At 51.2% G+C, this 25,230-nt stretch overlaps 1 protein-coding gene across 8 annotated transcripts in view; it reads right to left on the minus strand.

Moving 5' to 3' along the window:
• The window catches only part of SEPTIN6 (septin 6), a 67,636-nt gene that overhangs the window by 26,876 nt on the left and 15,530 nt on the right, over window positions 1-25,230 (minus strand). For all 8 annotated transcript variants that reach the window (XM_043571105.1, XM_043571110.1, XM_043571104.1 and 5 more), the window contains 3 exons: window positions 17,549-17,744; window positions 3,926-4,112; window positions 1,176-1,337 (listed from right to left, as the gene is read on the minus strand). In XM_043571105.1, coding sequence (XP_043427040.1) covers window positions 1,176-1,337; window positions 3,926-4,112; window positions 17,549-17,744 — 545 coding nt within the window. The remainder of the gene's footprint in view (window positions 1-1,175; window positions 1,338-3,925; window positions 4,113-17,548; window positions 17,745-25,230) is intronic.

A 25,230-nucleotide genomic window follows, 5' to 3' on the forward strand; every position in this document is an offset into this window, starting at 1 on the left:
CTGACTGCTTGAGAGAATAAGCACCCATCTCTCTGTTCACCACCCCCCCCTTCTTTCTCCTGCTCAGATCGGTCAGAGGATAGAACCCCGCCCATCACAAGCCACAGAGCCTCGCTCTCGGGGCCAGATCTGTCAGAGATGATGAGGGGCTCCTCGTCACGAACATATCTCAGGTGTACGGATGGGCAGGAAGTCAGGCGGAGACAATGATTTACCGCCCCGCTACGCTCATTTGTTGGCCAGTTCATAGGAGGTGGGCAGCTGATGCCATAATGATAACTTGGGGGCAGTGGCGGCAGAGAGGTTTTCTAAAAACGGCTTTTATTACCAGGCTTTCCTGAGTTTGGCTATACCCAGGCATTATGTCATCAGGAAAAACTGGTGCCTCTCAACAGGGAGGAAAAAAACAAATCTGTTCCCAAAGCAGAGGCTTTCTGAAAGCCATTAGCTGTCTCCTTGAAATCACAACATTGAAGATTTCACAGCAACAGCATCAACACGTTGTAAAGAAGCACGAGGACTCCCCGCCGTCCCGCGTTACTCATTCCTCCCGTTGGGGGCGGGGGGCGGAAAGGAGAAAGGAGAGGAAAGATGGCAAGTCGGGTGGTTTTTTTGATTCATTCACACTTAATAAAGCAAAGCATCACCCCGAAACTTAAAAAGAACATTTCTCTAGTCACCAGACAAATCGGAGGCTATATGTCATTTTTCCTCCTGGGGGCAGAGGGCTCCGTTCTCCGAGTGCGGATTATCCTGCAGTCTCGGGAGCAAGCCAACTTTTTGGCGGTGGTTGCCATGGCATTGTTTGGGTCAGAGATGAAGACCGTTTGCCTTTCTGGCGGTCCCGTGGGGGCTGGCTTAGACCAAGGCGGCATCAAAGAGGAGGGTGGCCGGAGAGGTCCAAATTCCCGGCTCCAGACTCTTCCTGAAGTTGCCCTTTCCCTCCCTCGGTCTCTGGCAATTAATCTCTACATCTCTGAGGCTTTCAAGCAGCCACCACTAGGGGAGAGGAGCTGTTTTGGTTCTGGGTCCTTCCTCACAAACCCCTGAGACTCAGATGATCGAGAGTTGAAGACACTAAAACGGACAGGGATGTCTAATGGCTAGTTTGTAAAAATAATAATAATACAAATAAACAGCAAATGGTCAGAAAGTTGAACCCCTGTTGAACTCACGTTCATGGTTCCATTGATCTCTGCCACGGACTCGTCATCTGTCGGGAACTGGTAGATCTGAACCCCGTTGCTGACAAGTTCACTGGTGATTTTGATTTTGAACTTCGTTAGCTCACTCTTAGAAATGGCATCTGATTTGGCAATGATGGGGATGATGTTCACCTAGGGAAGGAAGGAGCAAAGTGGGATCATTGCTGGTGATCTGTGGCTGAGTGCGTGACAGAGGACCTCCACCAGCTGTCAGAAGGAACAGCTCAAACCAATGGTCTAGGACTGGCCACCTCTGTAGCCAGGTTACAATAGAATAAATGACAATGGGTGCTGTTTGCTAAGTGCTGAGTACTGAACTAAGTGCTTTACAATGAGAAATTGAGGCACAGACAGGCTAAGTAACTTGTCCAAGGCAACAGAGCAGGTAAGTAGCAGAACTGGGATCCAGATCCAAGTTTCGCCTTATTCCTAAACCCATAGTCTTAACCAGCTCAGACCCAAGCTCATGAGCTGTGTGATATCTTAATATCAATAGCACTGCTTGGGTGATTCATTTTTTTTTTTAACGTTTATTTTTGAGAGACAGAGAGAGACAGAGCATGAGCAGGGGAGGGGCAGAGAGAGAGGGAGGCACAGAATCCAAAGCAGGCTCCCAGCTCTGAGCTGTCAGCACAGAGCCCGGCACCGGGCTTGAACCCACGAACCATGAGATCACGACCTGAGCCAAGGTGGGACACTGAACCGACTGAGCCACCGAGGCACCCCACTGCTTGGGTGATTCAAAGCAGAAGGATGACAGCTGAGAATCTGTGGTTGATGAGGGGGGAGGTGGCCACTCCTTGTTAACAGTGAATTGTCCCAACCTATCCAGTGCAGGCTCGCCCCAGTCACTGTGACAGTGACCCACCCACTCGGGTGACGGCACGGAGGGGAGGCAGGGCAGAGCTCGGTAAAGATGCACACCCAGCCCCCTTCTGGCAGCAAACTTATGGACCAACCCGGCTGGATGAAGGAGACCCTCTCAGTTACAGTCTGATCGAGTCTTCATGCAAAAAGGGTTATACTGCCCGAGTTCCACGATTAGTTTCCGCATAAAGCAAGCAAGTAGACATGCCTGATTTCAGACAGCAGGGGGAGGGCCCAGGGCCACCCCAAAGTTCAATCCACCTGAACCCTGCTCCTTGAAATTACTCCAAGAAGGCACAAGGCTTCTGCTGCTGGAAAGTAAAGAATCGTGAAATGCACATGCCTTCGTGAGACAGGGCACACCCAAACTCAGGTTCACACGGAGACCACAGGCGTTCCTGCCAGCAGGCTCCCGTGCGGCAGCGTGGGTGGTGCTTGGGCCCCGAAAGGAGCCCTACACTTGGAAGATGAACTCTGCCTGCTCAGCACTTTGCCTTAGGAGAACCTCTGGAGATTGCCTCCAGTTTCCGGTGCTAGGTGAAAGGACTGGACCCTGCAGGCACCTTTCTTGAAGTCTATTCAGGAGGCTGGTTGGGGGGAGGTCAAAGCCAAGGTGGGACAGCAGGCAGAGCAGATCCCCCTTGTCGCTTTTCACCTGGTCCCCATAGACACACCTGCCAAAGGCTGCCTACTTAACCCAACCCAGCCACCAGGCCACCAGCGCGTGGCTCTCTGCTGCCCTGTACAGGACATGCAGGGCATGATGACATTTCCAGAGCAGGCAGTTAGTCATGGGTTGGCGAGCTCGGTGCTGCAAAAAAATGAAAAAAATTACTCCTGTTTTGATCATAGCTGAATGCCGGTTTTTAGCGCTGAGGTGCTAGTAAATAGTGCATACAAATTAGACTTTTGTAAAGTGAAAACTCCTTGGAGTCAAAGAGAGCTAGGTCCAAATCGTAGACCTATCACAAGCTGTCTGACCCGGAGCAACCTACTAGGCTCTCTGTGCCTCAGTTTTCTCATGAGTGAATGGGAATAATAGTATCTGCCACCCTGGATTACTGGAAGGAGGAAAATAAAATATTGCATCTCACGTACTGGTCCCAGTGCCAGGCACATATGAAATGTCAGGGGGGAAATGTATTTTTTTTTTTTTTTAAAGAATCCCGCGTCGATTCTTTCAGGAAGGAAATAATCCTTTCACATGAAGAATTCTTGTCCAATCTGGTGTGGGACTTACGTTTTCCAGTTTCTCTTAAAGCGGGACGTGCCTGACCCCCCGCCCCCACCACCTTTCTCCGGAATGGAGGTCATATAACTCGGTGTCACAGATCCGAGTTCGAATCTAGATGCTGCCGGGAGCTGGCTATATGACAACAGGCAAGTCATTAGTCTCTTAGAGCCTCAGTTTTCCCTTCTGTAAATGGGGGATGATAGCATTTGCCTACAGAGTTGTGAGAATCCAAGGAGATGTTCCATGAGGTCCCCACACGGGAGTGGCATAGGACGAGGATTTGACAAGCAACAGCGGTCATTGTTGAAATAATTACGGATCATAGAGAACAGTAACTCTCAAAGTCAAGTTTTGCACGTTTGATCCTAGGACAGGCCAGTGAATACTGGAGCAAAGGGAAAACACCTTTCCGTTGCCAAGGGCTGAGCCCCCTAGGCCCAGCCGGCCACCTTGCCTGGATCCAGCCTTGCCCTAACCAAGAGGGATCAGGGCCGAAAGACGGCTCAGGATAAACCCACGCCCAGCGCTGGCAAAACAGATCGCGAAGCACGCAACACGGGCACTGGGTCCATGACACCAGGGCTAGGTTTCCCACCTGCCCCCGCCCCTGCCCCCGCACCTTACTGTCCAGCTTCTTCATCGTCACAAGGTCCAGAGACTTCAGGGAATGACCCGTGGGGGCGATGAAGTACAAGCAGGCGTGGATTCGGGAGTCATGGTAGGCGTGCAGGACCCTGCGGATCTTCAGCTCTTCCTGCAGGTAGGCCTCGAACTGGGCGTCGATGAATTCCACGATAGGCTTGTAGCTAAAGGGGGGAGCAGGGAAATGGCCTGACGGCTGCCAAAGCTGGGATTTCGATCCAGCCCCTTTTAGTTTAGTTTTTAATATTTGTTTATTCGGGGGAGAACACAGCGGGGGAGGGGCGGGGGAGGGGGACAGAGGATCCGAAGCGGGCTCTACGCTGCCAGGCTGACAGCGGCGCGCCCGACGCGGGGCTCGAACTCACGAACCGTGAGATCATGACCCGAGCCGAAGTCGGACGCTCAACCGGCTGAGCCCCCCAGGCGCCCTGATCCAGTGCCTTTTAGAAGTTTAAAATGCCCTCGGTAATCTGACTCTGCACATCCTGCTAGGTTTCTCCATCTCCCTTCGATGGGCCTCCGATCCCGTCAGGCCGGCCACCTCCTTGGTCCGCGCAGCAGCCAAACTTAGGCCTATCCGTGTACCTTCACTCTGGAATGCCCCACTTCTCTCTTCTCGTCCCAATCCTGCGCTCCCAGACCTCAGGAGCCATGGAATGTCCACCTTCTCTCCCACACGGCCTTCCCCGCCTCTGCCAGAAACCCCTTCTGTGACCTCAGATCGCTTACTCTTGCTTCACGAGGATCACCGTTCCCTCAAATAGACTGCGTCCCTCTGAGGGGCAGAGACCACGACGGGCACGTCTCTGTCCCCCATGGGGCCCCGATGCAGTGTGGCGCTCACTGGCATCTCTGGGGGTCGGGGGGGGGTGCTGATCGCACTCCAGACTGGGTCCCCCGTCTTGGCTTCCTCCGTCTCCCCCCAGCGCCTAGTATGGGAGCTGGGTCCCAGGGGGTGGCCAGGACGGGGAATGTTGGCAGAAGGCTCTGGGCTCTGCTCAGTCTTGCTGGGTTCATGGCACTGCCTACGAGGCTCCCCCGAGGGCCAGATAGTTTTCTGGTTCTCATTTCCTTCAAGAGCGTGACTTTAAAACCTAAGCATTTGGACAAAATTTGGTAAAGACACTCCCCTCCACACCCTCCACACATGTACGTACACACACACACACACACACACACACACAGCTCACTGAGTCTCCACGCAGAATCCCCCTTATGACCCCAAGTCCTGCCAGGGCGTCTTACACAAGAGCCAGCCCTCTGCTCCTCCCTGTCCTGGGAAGCTCGTCTCTTTTCTCCCAGGCCACTCCTGCCGCCCCTGCAGCCTCTTTCTGCTCTAACTAGGTCAGCTTTGCTTCAGCTTTGCCTCTGCTCTTATCTCCCCGTCTCTCTGATCTGTCTCTCTGATCTCCCGGTCTGTCTGCGGTGTCCGGGGCTTCCTCCCTTCAAGCTAGGAGAGGTTTGTCATCCAGCCCCGGGGAACTGAGTTTGCAGGTCCCACTGCTTGATGGAAACGTGATCAAAGGGGGTGCGGGGACCAGCCAACGCTTCCCACCTGCAGGAGGCCCCCAACTTGAGCCTTTTTGAAAGATCCCCCGGTAGAGAAGGGAAAATAGCTTAAAAAAAAAAAAAGAATCACCAAATCCTAGATTCTGAGAGCCACATACAGAGGAGAGATCCATGCAAGGTATCTCTGGAGCTCCAGAGAACAATCTAAAAATAAGATCCTTTTTTTTCTTCCTTTGATCCCTCTGAGCCAAACATCATTCTGAAGGGTAACAGCATCCAAGAATCTCTTGGTTGCAGACATCCTTAGAAGGTTCTTGAAGAATTAGGAGTAAGGGGGGGGGGTGGTGCATCCCTTAGACTTATCTAATTAACTTTTGGGTGATGGGCTCATTTGTCTCCATTATATAACTCTTTTCTTTTTCTTTTTTTTTTTTTACTTGATTTTTTTGGTTCTATGAAAGGAGCGGAAAGAGTGCATTTTGAGCTTTTTCTACCCCCCACCCCAGTCCCTGGTAATACCCTGGGCCTCTCTTTCAGCTCCTGCGTCAGGTTCTTAGGGGTCCCCGAGGCGGTGCCTGGATCAGACCAGCCAAACCAGGCAATGAACCCACAGCGTTCGGTTTAGACTAACCCTGAAGGGGTGATCTACCTTTACCTTTGTCTTACTCACCTGTGTGTCCTCGGTGTCCAGCATGCTGATCTGGAATAGAGTAAGCGTTCCACCCCACTCTGCTGTGCTCACTGGTCTCCAGGCCATGATAAACAAAACCCCTTACTCCCGGAGACAGTCTCTGCACAAACGTTCCCTTCTCCTGGGTGATACCTGACTCCCCTCCAAAGACGCGGCTTCCCTCATAAACCTTCTCAGCTGGGCAGTTCTACATCTCTCACACCCGAGCTCTGTGGAGGGGCGGAGAGGGCACCTTTCTTCTTGCTCCTCATTCCCCGCCTCCCTACAGTCTCTTCCATCTCCTCCAAAACCCATCGCCAACATAACCCACCCCTCATCGTCATTCATGTTTTAGGGCACAGGCTCTTCATCTGGGGTCCACGGACCTCCAAGGGGCCTATGGATAGAATTCACAGGATCCACGAACTTGGGGTAGGAAAAGAACCACCTCGTTGCCACTGAGCTCTCCCGAAAGCTTAGCAATTTCTTCAGGCACAAGGGTACGTAACGAGCTACAGGAATTTGAGCAGCACGTGTGATTTCACAGTCAATGGAAATCACCGGTATGTTGATTTCCTATCGCAGTTGTTGCAAATATCTCAAAATAGCCTTTATACTTACACACCTTCTAAATGATGAGAGTTGTGGACCTGTGTACAGATATTCTGGGAACTAATAAAGGACGTGGATTACTAAGTCACAAGTCGAAAACATTTCGGGAACTGTATTTTTAGTATAAGAGTCGTGTTTTAGGCATTTAAAGCCGTGATTCTAAGAATGAGTCCCCAGGCCTCACTGGCTAGCTAAGGAGGCCAAAAGCACAAAACAATTCCTTGCCTGGACATTATTACTTACTCCTTTCAGATAGTGATGTGTTCTGTGAAGACAATAAGATAATGGCGATAAAAAGTGACCAGGAGAGGGGCGCCTGGCTGGCTCAGTCAGTTAAGCTTCAGACTTCGGCTCAGGTCATGATCTTAACAGTTTGTGGGTTCGAGCCCCGCGTCGGGCTCTGTGCTGACAGCTCGGAGCCTGGAGCCTGCTTTGGATTCTGTGTCTCCCTCTCTCTCTGCCTCTCCCCTTCTCGTGCTCTGTTTCTGTCTCTCAAAAATGAATAAATGCTGATAAATAAATAAACAAAAGTGACCAGGAAGGCTTCCCTGGCAACGTGACCTCTGAGCTGCACCAATGGAAATAAGAGAGCCATGAAGGATCTGGGAGAAGAGCATTCCAGAGAGGAATAACAAAGGTAATGGTCCAGGGGAGATTTCCAGTAGGTAGAAGGCAAGGGAGCTAGCTGGGTCCAATGAGCTATTCACAACTGCCCAAAGGTGAAAGCAACCCAATGGCCATCAACCGCTGGCTGGCTGAATAAAATGTTGGATCTCCAAACAATGGGATGTTACTGAGTCCCTCAGAGGAAGAACAGACTGATATGTGCTGCCGTAGGGACGAATCTTGAAAACACCCTTCAAGTGAAAGAAACCAGACACAAAAGGACAAACATTGTCGATTCCACTTAGATGTGTGCCTAGAATAGTCAAAGTCACAGGGAGAGAAAACAGAATAGCAGTTGCCAGGGAATAAGAGGAGAGGGGAAAGGGAGTTATTCTGGGGGGATAAGAATGTTTTGGAACTAGGCAGACGTGATGGCTGCACGACACTGGGGATGTATTAAATGGCACTGAATGGTTCGCTTTCAAACAGTTATGATTATGAGGGACGACTGGGCGGCTCAGTCGGTCGAGCCTCTGACTTCAGCTCAGGTCAGGTCATGAACTCACAGTTTGTGAGTTCGAGCCCCGCATCGGGCTCTGCGCTGATGGCTCAGAGCCTGCTAGGGATTCTGTTTCTCCTTCTCTCTGCCCTTCCCCCATTTGTGTGTGCTCTCTCTCTCTCTCTCTCTCTCTCTCTCAAAATAAATAAACTTAAAAAAATTGTTTTTCAGATGACCTTGGGTTTCTTAAACATAGTGTAGAAAACTAATGATTTTACCGCTCAACGAGCACTTTTCAGTGGTCGTCCTCCTTGGCACTGTTGACCAGTCCCTTCTTTTTTTTAAAAAAATTTATTAACGTTTATTTATTTTTGAGACACAGAGAGACAGAGCATGAACGGGGGAGGGTCAGAGAGAGAGGGAGACACAGAATCTGAAACAGGTTCCGGGCTCCAAGCTGTCAGCACAGAGCCCAACGCGGGGCTCGAACTCACGGACCGCGAGATCATGACCTGAGCCGAAGTCGGACGCTCAACCGACTGAGCCACCCAGGCGTCCCGACCAGTCCCTTCTTAAAAACACTGCCCTCTAGCTTCACTGCCACCAGAATCTCCCGCCTCTATAACTCTTCTCACACGCCTTAAACCTGGGCCCGTCTGGAAGGTTCCATCCCGCGCCATCTTTTGGTGTCTTGCTCTGCATTGCACATGCATTCTCTGTGTGCCGGTCCTCTGTGCAGACGCAGCCATCCGAGACTCCCCTGCCAGAGACTCACGAGGCCTGGTCACAGACACCGTGCTTGAGCACAACCGTCTTGGACAGCAAAACCAAGGTGGCACAAGGTCAAGTCTACTGGAACAATGCCCAAAGTGATAACAGCTAATTCAGTCTATCACCATCCCTGCAGGCACCTCTTCTTCCCTCTACCCCCGTCCCTAGTCCGCTCTGTCCTCCCTGGACTCATCCCCACCGCCCCCCCCACCCCAGCTCTTGTCCTGTAAACACGCTCCCACTATGCCCTTTGAACCCTACCCCCCCCACCACCACTGAGCCACGATAAACACAATTGCCTACGGCTTTGCCACTCGGGCATGAGGTCCTTGGACCGCAGGCACGGGCATCAGCTGAAGGCTTGCTGGCAATGCAGTCAGTCCCCGACCCAGACCTACAGGACCAGAATCTGCATTTTCTCAAGAGCCTCAAGGCCTTGTGTGTGACATTAAAGTGTAAGCAGTGTTGGCCTAGGTCATCTTCCTTTTCAGAGAACTTGCCTACCTCTTTGCCCTAATGGAAACCTAATTCCGCGGCCCCCCACCCCCACCCCAGGATGCCGCAACCCTGAGGGCATCTGTACCTGGCGGCCGTCTCTAGCACAGGCAGTTTGTTCTCCCACAGCCTGTGTGCCTTGGGGTCAGCGGGGTGGGCATTCGTGCCGCCCCTCAGTGCCACTCCTGGACTGGGACTCCTCTCTACCTCGGTGTAAAACCCTTTCTCCTTTTGACACGCACACCACCCTCCTCTTAAAAAAGAAAAAAAAAAGTCTATTTTAAGAGAGAGAGAGAGCACGCGCAGGGGAGGGGCAGAGAAAGAGGGAGAGAGAGAAAATCCTAAGCAGGCTCTGAGCTGTCAGCACAGAGCCCGACGCAGGGCTCGGACCCACGAACCGTGAGACAGTGACCAGAGCTGAAAGCGAGAGCCGGACGCTTAACCGACCGGCCCCCCCACCCTCTTCTGGTGTCACCTGACCCACAGTCCTTCTCCCCATTCTGGGTGACTGCAATGTGCTTGCGGACAACCCATCAACCTCTAGCCTCTTTATGCCTTGATTGTCTGAACTTCACAACTGTCACCTCCCCCTGCTCCAGCCAACTCCATGCCTTACCATTAGCCAGACCAGCTTCACCCAAGACATCCTGCCTCTCACACCCCGCTCTCTGACCACAGGCTCACATCTCTCCAACCCCCCTGCCCCTCCAATCCTCCTAAACCCGGTCTTTCACCTCATGGAGTCCTCTGGGGCCTTGACCACTGTTATCTCACAGGCTGTCAGCCCCCTGTTGGCCTCATGTCCTTCAGCCCGGGCCGAACCCCATAACTCACGACGTGAACCACTCTTTTATCAACACCTTCATCTCCGTTGCACTCAGCACGTCGTAGGCTATTGTCTACCCTCGTCGTCGGCATCCTAGCTGACACGTTCGATGGATACATTTGGTCTTGAAAGGTAAACACTCAGAAGGGTTTTCTTTGTTTTAGGTTTCCCATCAATATAGATTTCATTCACTCGACAAATAGGTACCGAATACCCACTGTATGCCAGTTGGCTAACTCGTGCTAGATCCCCCACAACGATTTAGTTGCTCCGTGTTGTGGATTCTTTCTCTCACATCCTCAAAGCTTCTGCTCCTGTTCAAGCCCTCAACACCATCATCATCATCATCATCTCTCTCTCTGCCTCAGAAACATCACCCAAGGGGCGCCCAGCTGGCTCAGTTGGAGGAGCATGCGACTCTCGATCTCGGGGTCGTGAGTTCGAGCCCCATGTTGGGCGCAGAGGACTGCAAAAAATAAACTTTAAAAAACAAAAAAGAAGTCGCCCCTGACCTCTTTGTCTCCCCCTAGACAGTGCCTTATCTCTTTCTCCCAGTCCAGGAAAGCTTTTTAAACGAGCGGTCTACGCCCACTTTATCTGCTTCCCTTTTTTAAACTTCACTCTGTTCTAAATGTATTTTTAACTATGTGACCGATACATGTACTCACTCTCCTCTCCTAGGAGGTAACTACTATTTTCAGTTTGTTGATTCTCCTTGCCGATCTTTTTTTCTGTGCATTCATACGGGGCGGGGCGGGGGGGGGGAATGTGTTTGCTGTCTTATTGTGAAAGGTGGATTTATACCAATGGCATCACGATCTGTGTCTCATTCTGTAACTTCTCTTTTCACTTAATGACATGTCCATGTGAGTCTACGCAGACCTACCACATTCTTTCCAACTGCCAAATACAATGCCCTGGGGCGGCGGTACCACAGCTCACTTCGTGGCTCTGTTGGTGGAAATTTAAAGTGTTTAAAAGATTTTTGTATTCCCCTATCCAGCGCTGCAGTGAATACACTTGTCATGAAGTGTGCAGTCGTTTCTCTAGGCCGCATACCTAAAAGTGGAATTGCTGGAGCATAAGGTTTTCGCATTGAAAATTTTGACAGATCTCACCATATGTGCCCTCTAAAAAAATCTGTATCAATTTACATTCCCGGCAACATAAATGAAATCAGCTGGTGTTAGCAGCCATTGCATTATCATCTTTTATTTTTTGCAAATCTGATGGATGAAAGATCTATTTCATGGTTTCCTTTTGCGCTTCCCTAATCACCGTGACCTTGGGTGAGCATCATTTCATATGTTAATTGGCCATTTACGTCGCCCCTTCTGTCAATTACCTGCGTCTCACTGAATTGTAGCTCTTTTTACAATTGAGAAAGATCTTTTGTCTGTGGTATAGGTTGCAATTATCTCCTCCCCGTGTGTAGTCTGTTCTTACTTTTGTTTATAGTATCTTTCAATACAAAGGGTGGTTTTTTAATTTTAATAAGTTTAAATCTGTCGGTCTTTTCTTATATGGTTTTTGGATTGTGTCACAATTAGAAAAGCATTTTCTACCCCTAAAGCTATAAAAATATTCTCCTATATTTTCTCTTATATTTTTAGAATTTGTTTTTAATCCAACTGGAATCTATTTTTGTGGCCAGTGTTTGTGTGGGAGGGTCTCATTTTATTTTTTCCTAAAGGGTGGCCTATTTTCTTTTTTTTTTTAAGATTATTTATTTTGAGGGGGGCGGGGAAAAGAGACCGAGCCCTAGCAGGTTCTGCACTTTCAGTACAGAGCCCGTCAAGGGGCTCGAACTCACGAACAGTGAGATCATGACCTGTGCAGAGATCAAGAGTCGGAAGCTTAACTGACTGAGCCACCCAGAAGCCCGGATGGCCTATTTTCCCAGCACAATTTCCTGAATAGTCCATCCATTCCCTGCTGACTTAGATATGCAAATTCCCATGTAAACATGAACTTGATTTTGGTCTCACTTTTCTGTTCTATTGCTTTTTTTTTTTATTTTTTTTAACGTTTATTTATTTTTGAAACAGAGAGAGACAGAGCATGAACAGGGAGGGTCAGAGAGAGGGGGAGACACAGAATCTGAAACAGGATCCTGGCTCTCAGCTGTCAGCACAGAGCCCGATGTGGGGCTCGAACTCACGGACCATGAGATCATGACCTGAGCCGAAGTCGGATGCTTAACTGACTGAGCCACCCCACCCAGGCGCCCCTGTTCTATCGTTTTGCTACTTTTTTTAAAGTTTTATTTATTTATTTTGAGAAAGAGAGAGAGAGCGCACAAGAGAGGGGCAGGGGTGGCGGAGAGAGAGAATCGCAAGCAGGGGATCCAACGCGGGCCTCCAACTCAGGAACCGCGAGACCATGACTCGAGCCGAAATCAAGAGTTGGACACTTAACCGACTGAGCCACCCAGGCGTCCCTCTTTCTGCTATTCTGATGCCTTTATTTACTTACCTTCCATTCACTCATGGCAATTGAACTTCTACCCACAACCTCCCTGGAATTGTTATTCCTTAATGTACTAGTGACCTTCATGTTGCCAAACCCAGTGGATATTTTTCAGTTCCATTTATTATTCCCTCCCCAGATGCTACATGGTACAACTCTCCCTCGATTATTCTACCAATAAAAGTCACGATCATAACAATATCTTCTGTTCTTGAGTTACTGTGCCAGGCACTGTTTAAGCATTTTGCACACCAGACCTGTCAACTGTGCCTCACCACAACCCACTTTACAGGTGAGAAAACTGAGCCCTAAAGAATGGAAGTGTCTTGGGGCGCCTGGGTGGCTCAGTCGGTTAAGCATCCGACTTCGGCTCAGGTCATGATCTCACACTCCGTGAGTTCGAGCCCCGCGTCGGGCTCTGTGCTAACAGCTCGGAGTCTGGAGCCTGCTTCGGCTTCTGTGTCTGCCCCTCCCCTGCTCATGCTGTCTCTGTCTCAAAAATAAATAAAAACATTAAAAAAAACAAACAAAAAAAAGAATGGAAGTGTCTTGCAGTGTAAGCTCCAGAGAGTTGGTGTTTCTTTTTTTCAATGCAAGTGCTGGAGGCATCCACTTCAGAGATGACTGATTATCCCGAAAAAACACGGTTGCCAGCCACCTAAAGGTAAAGAGCCAGCCACCCCTCCGCGCCCGCCCTCCACCCCCCACCGGGCTCCTTTGTTTCAGAAATCTTGGTTGATTTCCTTATGTGACCATTTGGGCCATTTGCTTTTCTCTTCCAGCGCTTTAAATTCACGATCTCCCAGCAGCTGGGGCGCCTGGGTGGCTCAGTCGGCTGAGCGTCCGACTTCAGCTCAGGTCACGATCTCGCGGTTCGTGGGTTCGAGCCCCGCGTCGGGCTCTGTACTGACAGCTCAGAGCCTAGAGCCTGTTTCGGATTCTGTGTCTCCCTCTCTCTCTGACCCTCCCCTGTTCATGCTCTATCTCTCTCTGTCTCAAAAATAAATAAACGTTAAAAAAATTTTAAAAATAAATAAATTCACGATCTTATGTTTTAAAGTCACCGATCTAGAGCGAGCCCACCAAAGCCTGGGCCTAAACCCCCCATCTAGATAAAAGCAGAACCAGGACCTGTGAATAATAAACCTTTTTGGTCCTCAAATTTCCTGATGGTTATTGCTGAAGGCATCTTGTTAGCGTAAGAACCACAGGGGCGGGTCCAGCCACAACATTAGGCTGAGAGCAGCACAAAATGTTTGTCCAAGATCTCTGGGCTAGTAAGTGCAAGTTGGGATCTGAACTCAGGTCTGAGAGCAAAGCGTAAGTTCCTAAGCATGCCTTTTTCTAGCCTGGCTCAATCTCCCTCTTGCTCCTACGTCTTTTTTTTTTTTTTTTTAATCTTTATTTTTGAGAGAGAGCATGAGTGGGGGGGTGGGCAGGGGATCCGAAGCGGGCTCTGCGATGACAACAGCAGGCCCCATGTGGGGCTCGAGCTCACGAATCATGAGATCATGACGTGAGCCAAATGCTCAACGGTCTGAGCCACCCAGGTGCCCTGCTGCTACATCTTTTAAATAGTGGCTTTCCCCAGGATGTGGCCTGAATCACTGCTCTTCGTAGTTGACCATGCACCCTGAGTAAAGTATGGCATCCTGGTGTTCTGCTTTAATGAGGTTGCACGGACATATCTGTGCCCAAATGGCCCCGTCAGTATGGAGAAAACACCGCTTTTTATTACAAATCCCTGGATCTTACTCCACCCTTACTCCATCCCTGGGCGGATCTTACTGCGCCCCAGCCCACTTTCTGGCAGGCTTTTCATTTCTACTTCTTCGAGTTTGTATTATTTGATTTTCTATTAGTACGTATCATGTTTATAATCAGGAAAAACAGTAAGGATATTACAAGTGTAACGGAAATAGATTAGCCTCTAAAGTGCCGTAGTCGGTTCGGTCCTCCCAAACCATCATTACCAAGGCTGTTTCCAATGTTAGACATGCTGAATGGGGGCACCTGGGCGGCTCAGTCCGTTAAGCGTCTGACTTTGACTCAGGTCATGATCTCGCAGTTTGTGGTTTTGAGCCCCGCGTCGAGCTCGGTGCTGGCGGTAGAGCCCACTCAGGAATCTCTCTTTGCCCGGCTTACTCTCTGCCCCTCCCCCGCTTGCATTCTTTCTTTCCGTCAAAATAATGACTAAACTTAAAAAAAAAAAAAAAAAAAAAAGAGGGGCGCCTGGGTGGCGCAGTCGGTTAAGCGTCCGACTTCAGCCAGGTCACGATCTCGCGGTCCGGGAGTTCGAGCCCCGCGTCGGGCTCTGGGCTGATGGCTCAGAGCCTGGAGCCTGTTTCCGATTCTGTGTCTCCCTCTCTCTCTGCCCCTCCCCCGTTCATGCTCTGTCTCTCTCTGTCCCCAAAATAAATAAACGTTAAAAAAAAAAAATTAAAAAAAAAAAAAAGATATGTTGAATGTGTGTTACTGAGACTTGCCAGAAATTTAATAGAAAAGGTCCTGAGCAGTCTGCAGCTGAGATGACCCAAAATATCCCCTTTTCCCCAGGGTCCAATTTATTCTCAACCAAACAAGATTAGCACAATAATCAAACCTATAAAAAGCAGAGGTGTGTCCGTCTAGAATTCAAAATTTTTTTTTAACGTTTATTTTATTTTTGAGACAGAGAGAGACACAGAGCATGAACGGGGGAGGGGCAGAGAGAGGGAGACACGGAATCGGAAACAGGCTCCAGGCTCTGAGCCATCAGCCCAGAGCCCGATGCGGGGCTCGAACTCACAGACCGTGAGATCGTGACCTGAGCTGAAGTCGGACACTTAACCGACTGAGCCACCCAGGCACCCCTAGAATTTCAAATGGAAACCAAAATTCGGTTCAATCACTAAGAAGCTAAATCTATTTGTTCGTTAGAAGGAAATGAGTATGGCTGTTGGAGCTTTAAGGGAGACATAGGAGTGGGGCACCTGGGTGGCTCAGTCAGTTGAGTGTCTTGACTTCAGCTCAGGTCAGAATCTCGCAGTTTGTGAGTTCGAGCCCCGTGTCGGGCTCTGGGCTGACGGCTCAGAGCCTGGAGCCTGTTTCCGATTCCGTGTCTCCCTCTCTCTCTGCCCCTTCCCCGCTCGTGCTCTGTCTCTGTCTCTCAAAAATGAATAAACGTGAAAAAACAAATTTCAAAACAAGGGAGAAATAGGAGAACTGGGGATCCAGTTCATCCAAGAAGCAAGAGAATCCTCAAAGGATGAGCAGACCCTTCTCAAAGTGATGAACGGCCTTTTCCAAGACAGGTACGTGTGATAACCATGTGACATCTAGTTAAATCCAGATGGTGCCCGACCCCCAGCCCTCCACACACCCCCAGCTCTGAGGCACCCCACCCCTCACTCGCGCACCATTCTGAATAAAGCTGATATGAACATCATAGTCAAATTTGGTAACAACCCCCGCTCAGTCTCTCTGCAGAATGTCTTTTGCTCCGTTTGCTCAGTCAACATCCTAAGGTGTTCGTCTTTAGCCCAGCATTCTGATCCCTGGATGGTCTTACGTGGCTCTGTGGCTGGAACACAGCTCCCTATACCTTGATAACCCGAATCTTTATTTCCAGTGCAGACCCTCTGCTGACCTCTAACCCTGTATGTTCCCTTGCCTCCGCCTCGAGGTCATCAGGTCTCTCGGTCCCCAGACAGCTCAAACTCGACATGTCTAAAACACAGCTGATTGTTTTAGAACCTTGGTCTCTTATATTAATTCTTTCACTGAACACCGCCACCACTGGTAGACTCTCCAAAGCCAGAAATCTGGGCCTCATGCTAGATTCTTCTTTTGCCTTCACAACCCCACAGCAGGTCTCTGCCGAGTCCTGGTGATTCTACCTACTCAGCATTTACCAAATCTGCCTTTTTTTTTCCCCCTGTCTCGGCATCTGTGTCACCTCTGGCCTTGATCTAATTGGTCCAACAGTCTCCTAATTAGTCTTCCTACTCTCCATCCTCTTCAAAGGTCGGACTATCTCCTTCTACTTCATAAAACTCAATGGCTCCACGTCTGCACATTCTAGAAATTCCTCCATGATCTGACTCCTGTTGACCTCTTCAGGCTCATCTCCCCCTACTTTCCTCGCGCTCACGCCAAGCACTAGCCCAGGGGCAGACCCAGGTACTGTGGGACCTAAAGCTTACCCGATTGGAAAGGCCCTCCAAGAAAGGCAAAACACCATTATGACTAAAAATCAGCCACAGGGCCTTGGAAGGGCCTGTGTAAGAGGGGGCCCGGAGGCTTAAGTTTCATTAGCTTCACAGTAAACCTGCCTCTGAGCTAGCCAAACAGAGCAAGTGACAGTTCCTTAGAATGTTCTTCCACACTTTTTTTTTTAATGTTTTATTTATTTTTGAGACACAGAGAGCATGAGCAGGGGAGGGGCAGAGAGACAGGGAGACACAGAACGGGAAGCAGGCTCCAGGCTCTGAGCTATCAGCACAGAGCCCAATGTGGGGCTCGAACTCACAAACCGTGAGATCATGACCTGACACGAAGTCGGACGCTTAACTGACTGCGCCACCCAGGCGCCCCTCTTCCACACTTCTTTGTCTCTGTACAAACAGTCCCCCCAGCCTGGACTGCCCTTCCCTCCCTTCCCTTGTCTGTCTGGCAAGAGTTCATCCTTCAAGGGCCAGCTCAGGGGGCACTTCCTCCGTGAAGGCCTCCCTGACGTCCCCACCTGGAACTGACTCTTCTCTCCTTCATGTGCGCATGGTAACTTGACCTTCAGCTCTTTGTCGCCTGTCCTTTACAAAGCATATCGCACTCGATGGAACTTATTTGCTCAAAACCGGCCTTCCCTGTGACTGCCTCAAGGGCAGAGACAAAGTCATTCCGTTTTAGGTCGTCAGGGCATGGCAGTGCCCCGGCATGTCTACCCAATGGAATGGAGACCTCACCCACGTATACTGGAAAGACACCCTTCTTTTGGCAAAGCGGGCCGAGTAGAATGGTTGATGTAAACAGGGACCCCGGGGGGAGGCGGCGCTTGCGTCGGCAGCCTGCACGCGCCATTTGGGGAGGACGTCCAGGAAGGACCCCGTGGGGAGGTCCTCCCCGTGGCTTCCCACCAGCCTCCACACCCCATGGCTTTCCTTACCTGTCTTCCTTGTTGATCTGGTCCCCAAAGCCCACTGTGCTCACAATTGTGAGCTTGAGCCCCACGTTGCTCTCTTGGAGGTCATAGGTGTTGGACCGGAGCTGGACACCCGGCTGCGTGTGGGTGGCTGGCTCCCCCTCAAACTTGGTGTTGAACAGGGTGTCCATGAGGGTCGACTTGCCCAACCCTGTCTCTCCTGAAAAGCAAAAGGATAAATGACGGTCTGTTCACACAGGGACCCTGCACGCATTCCGTATCAGGTTTTGGATGTCTTTTCATTGACATGGCAACATGTACACGATGAGACAGTAAATGAAGAGCGTATGAAACTATACAGACGAGGGGCACCTGGGTGGCTCAGTCGGTTGAACGTCGGGACTCTTGATTTCCGCTCAGGTCATGATCTCAACAGCCCTGGGATGTATTAGCCAGTAGCATCTCAGGGTAGTGGCATTGGGGTAATTCTCCTTTTAGTCTTCCTACTTTTGTGTTCCTTGAAGGTTAATACGCATTGCTTTTATAGTGAGAAAAAGAAACTACGTACAGGCAGTGATGGAGAGGTAGGGTTATACCTGGGAAAAGCCTGGAAGGAAATACAATATACTCTTACCAAGGGCTACCACTGGGTGCTGGGCTTATGCTCGGTTTTCATCTCTCCCTTTAAATGCTTTTGTGTATTTTCCAGGTTGGCTATGTGGAACACAGATAGCTTTTGTAAGAAAGATTAAAGGGCTATTTTCGATTTTAAAAGAAAGGGACAGTGGTCCCTTGTCAAATAAATTATCTTCTGAGGATGCCCAGACGTGTACCCCAGGAAGGGGGGGGGCATTTTTAGCTAATGGGGGGGGGAATTTAGCAGGCCACAAATTCTCCTCCTTCAATTTCAAACAAACCCGTCGTGTGTTTGTTGAACTAACAGGCTGCAGAATACTAATAAATTAAACCACAAGAATCTCAAGTCTTGACTTTCACACCAGGGAGACGAGTCGGGGAAAGGCCATGGGGACCGGCGAAGCATTCGGGAGGTCATTCCTGGGGGATTGGAGGGGATGTCAAGCCACTGCCAGGAGCTAAGGGGTCTTCAGGGAAAGAAGACATTGGGGGAAACTTGGTGGCATGGCAGTTGGGCAAGAATGTCCCATGAGGCCACAAGCCGGGCCGGGTACTACAGGCCCTTATCATCTCCATGGATCCAGACTGTATTTGGGCCTCCGCCCCAACGCCCGGCGATTCAGGAATGCCAGGAATAGAAGAGTCAGTAGCTAATTACCCTGGATTGCCTCTGGAATACCTAGACCACCCTGCTATTCCGGTATCCTCACCCTTTGCTCCCCTTCCCCCTCCCCACCCCTGCGATGTCTCCCCAGGGGGCAGTGGGTCAGCACTGGGCAAGTCCTGGCCTGGCAAATCGCCCCCGCCCTTTTGTGACCGACAGTCCAAATCTGCAAGGGGGGGGGTCCATGGCCAGGGTTGGAGCTACAGTGTGTATAAATGCACAACGGCCCGTCTGCTCCCCACCCTCTGGGAGGAGGCCATCTTACATGCCTTCTGTCGTGAATAATGAGCTCTGAATGCAGGACGTGCTTTTTCAAATATCTGTCAACGATGAGAGAGCTTTCTATGTGTGCAGAGATTGGGTGAGAGAGAGAGAACAAGAAGAACATTCAGCTCAGCCCGGCTCCCCAGCCCCCCAGCCCAATTCCACAGCCAGGTCTGACTAACGTGGTTGATTGCCAGGGTGCAGGGAACTGGTTCCTCACACAGATCATGTTTCCAGCCAAGGTCTGCTATACCTATTAGCCGCAAAGATTCTCCCAGAAGAGGCCCCTTTTTCTTCCTCCCTAAAGGAACAGGAAGTATTTGGGGCTCAAGAAAAATTTGGTGAGGTGGGGCCTTTGCAATGGGAGGTGACAGAGTTGGCCAAGCACCGGAATGTATCACCCCCCCCCCATCCCCGCCCCAGGTGGGGGTGTGGCACCTCTGAGGAGGGAACACAGCTCACCCTTAAATCACCTTCCCTCTGGGCGCTGCCGTTCAAGCTACATTTGAGCCCATCTTTTCTTTTTTAAGTTTATTTATTTATTTTTGAGAGAGAGAGGGAGGGAGGGAGCTGGGGAGAGGGAGAACCACCGGGGGAGGGGCAGAGAGAGGGGGACAAAGGATCCGAAGCGGGGCTCGAAGCCCCGACCCATGAGATCATGACCTGAGCCAAAGTCAGACGCTCAACCGACTGAGCCACCCAGGCGCCCCTTGAGCCCATCTTCGGGCGTGCCTGATGAATTTTCCATGTGCATCCGCGCCTCCACCCCCTTCTGTTCCGTGAGCTCTTTGCTGAATGCCCCGCAGCTCCTAGAGTGGTGGGCCTTGACTCCCCCGCACCCAGAGCTGGCTCCTTGGCCCCCCACCCCCCATCCTAAGGATTCGAAGAGACCAGGGGATGGGGCATGTTCTCGCACTCCCGGGCGCGCCCGACCAGGGCGCACACAGAGGCGTCAGGAGCAAGGTACAGACTGCCTGCCGGCTGCTCTGTTTGCACAGCTGGACGGATGGAGGCCGGCCAGGCAGGGCAGGGCAGGGCAGCAGGGAGGAGCAGCAGGACAAATGACCACCCGAATGCCTGCCAGCACGAAAGGGCTGTGGAAATTAGATGCCCAATGATGAGTGGAAGAAAAGAACCCGCGGGTGTCCAGGGAATCGTGATAAATGCAACGTGAGAAGAGGGCAGAAAATCAAGCGAGCCGGTGCCACGGCTATCGAGTGCTCCCGTTCCCATTTCCCATCACTGTGGAGCCTGGGGGGCGCGGGGGGGGGTTGTCTCTCTTAATGGTTGGCACAGACCCAGCCTGAGCCTAGGATGCTGTCTCCTCCCACGCTGCCCTGGGCCCAGCATTGAGGAAGATCAGGTCAGCCGCCTCCACACCCCTGCAGGAAGGTGGGGACTTGGCAGATTCCAGCAGGAAACCTCGGGAGCCCCGAGGGGTCCATTTCTCTCTCCTCCTCCCTCCTTGTACAGACGGCAGGGTTTCTGAGCCCTTTTTAAGCCATCACCACCGGCCAGGAGGATTCCATCTCACTTGGCCTAATGTAGACGGTATTCTGGAAACACCAGGTTTTTTAGAAACGAGTTGCAGTTTACAACACGTAGTGTGAAATACGCCGTCGCAAACTATACCCTCTGGGATCGTCCGATGTCGACCTCTCTACTTAGCCCTCCTCCTCATCCGCCGCTAATATCTGCGTCCTCTGGCACCTTGTGTAAATAAGTCCTTGCAAGCGATGAAATGCAGAGTCCCAGCCGGGTCGTCGGTGGATGCCCAGCCAAGGGCGTTCCCCTCTCTGGGCCCCAGTCTCTTTTTCCATAAAATGAGCAGGTTGGAGTAATGATAATAGCTACGGTTTCTGGAGCACTTACTATGTGCCAGGCACCTGCTGGGATACTTCTATTTTCCTTATCCATTCCCCACAATAAACCTATGAGAGCTACTACCGTTTGCCCTTAATAAGAGTCAGCCAAGCCGCTCCCCAGCCGCGTGAATTCGCCCCACTCTTCGGTCTCTCCGCACCTCACCTTCTTCATCTGTAAAATGTGGAGGAAAGAGCTGGTCTAGGGTCACGACGTAGTAAGTAACCGAGTCGGTACTGAATCCAGTCAGTCTGACGCTGGAGCCCATACCTCTGACCCACATGCCTTCCGTGCGTCCCGCAGGCGTGCTATGGTGGGGTTCATTGGGTCACTGGACCAATGTTCACGGAGCCTCTAACAGGAGCCACGCGCCATTTTAAGGGGCCAAAGAGACAGCGATGAACAGGACGGCCACAGTCCCTGTTCACACGGAGCTCAGGGTCACATGAAGCTAAAGTGCCTGCCAGCTCCAAATACTGGAATAAACCAAGAGAGCGGTCCGGGAGTTCAACAAGGAGGTGATGTTCAAAAGGACACCCTCCAGGAACTCTAGGGAGCCTACGGACAAGGACAAGGTCATGCCTGGCTCTGTGAGCTTCCCGATCTTCTCTCCTTCCTGATCTTGCCGAGGCCTGGCCGACAGGGGCGCGCTGCTCCCCCAGCTTCCTGCAGACGGTCCCAACCCCTCGTGCAACCGCGTCGCGTTGGCACCTTCAAATCAGCTGAAGTGGGCAAAGGCTACAAACCAAAGCGGCGTTTCCCCCGAGAGAGGGTTGCTGCACGCTCTCGCACCACGGCTCGCAGCCCGCCTTCGACAGGTGAGCGGCTGCCCTTCCCAGAGATGAACGCGTGACACCATCGGCCCCTGACCTTGACAGAAGGCTAGCTGTCCCTCCCCGCCTCTCCAGTGAGCCTCAATCCTGCTTCTCTCGTGCGTTTCCATTCCAAGTTCAACACAGCCAAGTTGAGCCTGGAATCCCGAGCAGCTTCAAAGTAAATATTATCATTATGACTCTTTGCACTCCTCACAGGCATTCCTGCTGCTGGCACATTCGGAAGGCTGTGTCTCTTCGGAGCTCTTTCCCAGCAGTGCAAAGCAACGGGCCCCAGAACACGGGTACTGCTGGTTCCGGCGTCTCCTCGGATGCCCTCCTGTACTGTATCTAAGCTAGGATCATGGGACCTTTGCAATTTCCAAAGCTAAGCGACTAGTATGCGGGGTTTTTTTTTGGTCAGGGGAGTGGGAGGGCGAGGGGAACCTCATCCCATTCAGTAATTATCGCCCAGCATAGAAAATCTGCTCGAGGGGAGTCATGATATGCCCACACGCATGTGCCTCGCCCTCTGAAAATAACTGTGCAGCACCTGGGTGGCTCAGTCAGTTGAGCGTCTGACTTGGACTCGGGTCATGATCCTGTGGTTCGTGGGTTCGAGCCCCACATCCGGCTCGCCGCTGTCAGCCTGTCAGTGCGGAGCCCGCTTCGGATCCTCTGTCGCCGTCTCTCTGCCCCTCCCCTGCTCGTACTCTCCCCAACCCCAAATAAAAATAAGTATCTAAAAAAAAAAATGGGGTGCCTGGGTGGCTCAGTCGGTTAAGCATCCCACTTCAGCTCAGGTCATGATCTCACGGTTTGTGGGTTCCAGTCCCGCGTCGGGCTCTGTACTGACAGCGCAGAGCCTGCTTGGGATTCTCTGTCTGCCTCTCTTTGCCCCTCCACCCCTCAAAAATAAGTAAGTAAACTTTTCAAAAAATGTTTACTTATTTTTTGAGAGAGAAAGAAGAGAGCGTAAGCAGGGGAGGGGCAGAGAGAGAAATAGAGGATCCGAAGCAAGCTCTGCCCTGTCAGCACAGAGCCTGAGCAGGGCTCAGACCCACGAACCGTTGAGATCATGACCTGAGCCAAAGTCGGACGCTTAACCGACTGAGCCACCCAGGCGCCCCAATAGATAAACGTTTTTAAAAATGCCCTATGAAAAAAGCAGAGAAAATCCTTTGGGGGCATATAGTCTATGCCTCAACAGAATCATTTTATAACAGTCATCAAGGGAGTAAACCTGATAGTTATGCACAGGCGGTAAGCATGACAGAATGGCCACGGAAAGTCCCGCGAGAGAAAAGGTCACCTTCGGCAGTCAAGCTGCGGACCCTTCACCAAGTCAGTGACAGTACCCGGCCCCATGGCTGAGCTGAGATTGCAGCCTTAGAGACATTCTAAACCACACGTGACCTTGGCCCAAATTGGGGGTTCTCTGAGCAATGACGGGGTTGTGAACACAGACAGAGAGCAGGATGCATGAATCACAGGCTGTTTGGGATCAGGGATGGGGAATGAACTTAACCCAGGCCAGGTTGGGGGCATTCAAGGCAGGCGCCTGCGGCGCCAAGAGAGGGGCTCGTAGGGCTATTTCCGAGACCTGGCAAGCAGGGAAAGAAAGAGAGGGGGTGGGTCTTCGGGGGCGAGGGTCTCTTTCCGACTCCTCCCCCTCCTGAAGGGTCTGGGGCGGTTCCCCAGCAGGTGCACGCGGAAGCAGCTGTAGCCGTCCAGCACCTGGGTGGGAACTGGAGGACAGGGGTTTACTTACTATTTCTCCCACCCACTGCCTGGAGCTCGGCTGCCTCCTCCTCTGGGCCCTAGGGGAGCCCGTGGTCCCCAGATCCCATTGCCCTTCACCTCTGGCCCTTGGAGAGCCGTTCTGCTTTACATGGCCTCCCTCCTGAAGCTTTACTCACCCACCCAACTGCACTCGGTTGAAAGGCTGCTGAGGGCGGGCCTGTCATTTCACCTTTCATCTCCTCAACTTCAGTACAGGTCATACGGAGCTCTGGGAGGAATGCCGAGGGAATCCAATATGTTTGTGCGGAAATCTTTCAGTAATCAAGTATTATGCGAAATAAGTTGGCCAATAGCCAAAGACTGGAGAGGTTTGGCAGTGCTAATATTGGATGTGATAGCACCTTGCGGTTGATCACCGTGGCTTCTGTTGATTTTGTGTCCTTCTCCTAACCACGAGCAGGCTTCTGGCATTTGAAGAATTAATGGCCTCGCTGCGGACTCTAAAGGCCCGTGACGCGTCATTCTGTAAAGCACACATTTCCATCTCACGGGCTCCCAAGCCGATGTGTGGGAGTGAGTCATTCGGCTAGTGAGTGAGCCTAGCTGACTGCCTGTCGTCCATACTGAGAAGTGGCCTTCTTCTCTCTTCATCTTCCAGTGGCCAGTTACTCACCTGCAGAAAACGATCTGACAAAGGGTGCTAAGGGTAGAGGAAAAGAAAAATAACAAGTCCTAGAAAATGAATGAGCTTAGACAGAAAACAGAACTTTAGGGGCGTCTGGGTGGCTCAGTGGGTTTAGCGTCTGACTCTTGATGTCGGCTCAGGTCATGGCCTCACGGTTCATGAGATCGAGCCCCGCGTCGGGCTTTGCACTGACAGCACGGAGCCTGCTTGGAATATTCTCTCTCTCTCTCTCTCTCTCTCTCTCTGCTCCCACCCCACTCGTGCTCATGTGCTCTCTCGCTCTCTCTCAAAATAAATAATAAAAAACAAGAAAGAAAACAGAACCTTAGACTACATTAAAAGAGTAAAATATCCAATTCAGCAGTGGTTCAGAGCCTGAATGAGAATGAGTTCCCCATACACTCTCTACAAAAATAAGGAAGAGCAATTAGCCAAAGTGTGTGAGTGTACCAACCAGCGGGAAAACGGACTCTATTATGGTATTTACACAACCGTTAAGGTTTAGAAGTAGGTCGCTGAAAATACGCAGGTACACTTTACTGCACTGTGGAGTGAAAATTATATGCTGTGATTGTGTTTGCAAATTTGGGATTTTTTTAAGGTCTTAAGGAGAGATTCTGAGAGACTGGCAAGGAGCTGTTGCTCCTCGGCTCCAAAGTGCCTTTGTATTCTCAAAGGATGTCGCCCCCCCCCCCACCTCCCCACAGTTGGAGAAACAGTGGGAGGGGCCAAGGGGGTGGGCCAGACCTGGGGCTTTGTCCTGGCTCCGCCACTTATTCTGGGCTGCCTCCCCTGACTCTCTAATCCTCCCCAAATGTCTGGGTCTCCACCTGCCCCGTGAAGATACAAATGCCACTCGCTCCCTCTGCTCACTTCGCAGAGTCCTGGTAAGGACTCAAATTGCTACCATGCTGGAGTGTTTGACAGGGATAACAAGTGTTTCCTGTGGGCTTAACTCATTCATTCATCTCAGAAACATTCCTGAGCTCTCTTTGTGCTGTGATTGGCACATTCGAAGTGACTAAGAAGACATGGTCCC

This window comes from Prionailurus bengalensis, chromosome X, assembly GCF_016509475.1.
Source record: "Prionailurus bengalensis isolate Pbe53 chromosome X, Fcat_Pben_1.1_paternal_pri, whole genome shotgun sequence".
NCBI classification, from domain to species: domain Eukaryota; kingdom Metazoa; phylum Chordata; class Mammalia; order Carnivora; family Felidae; genus Prionailurus; species Prionailurus bengalensis.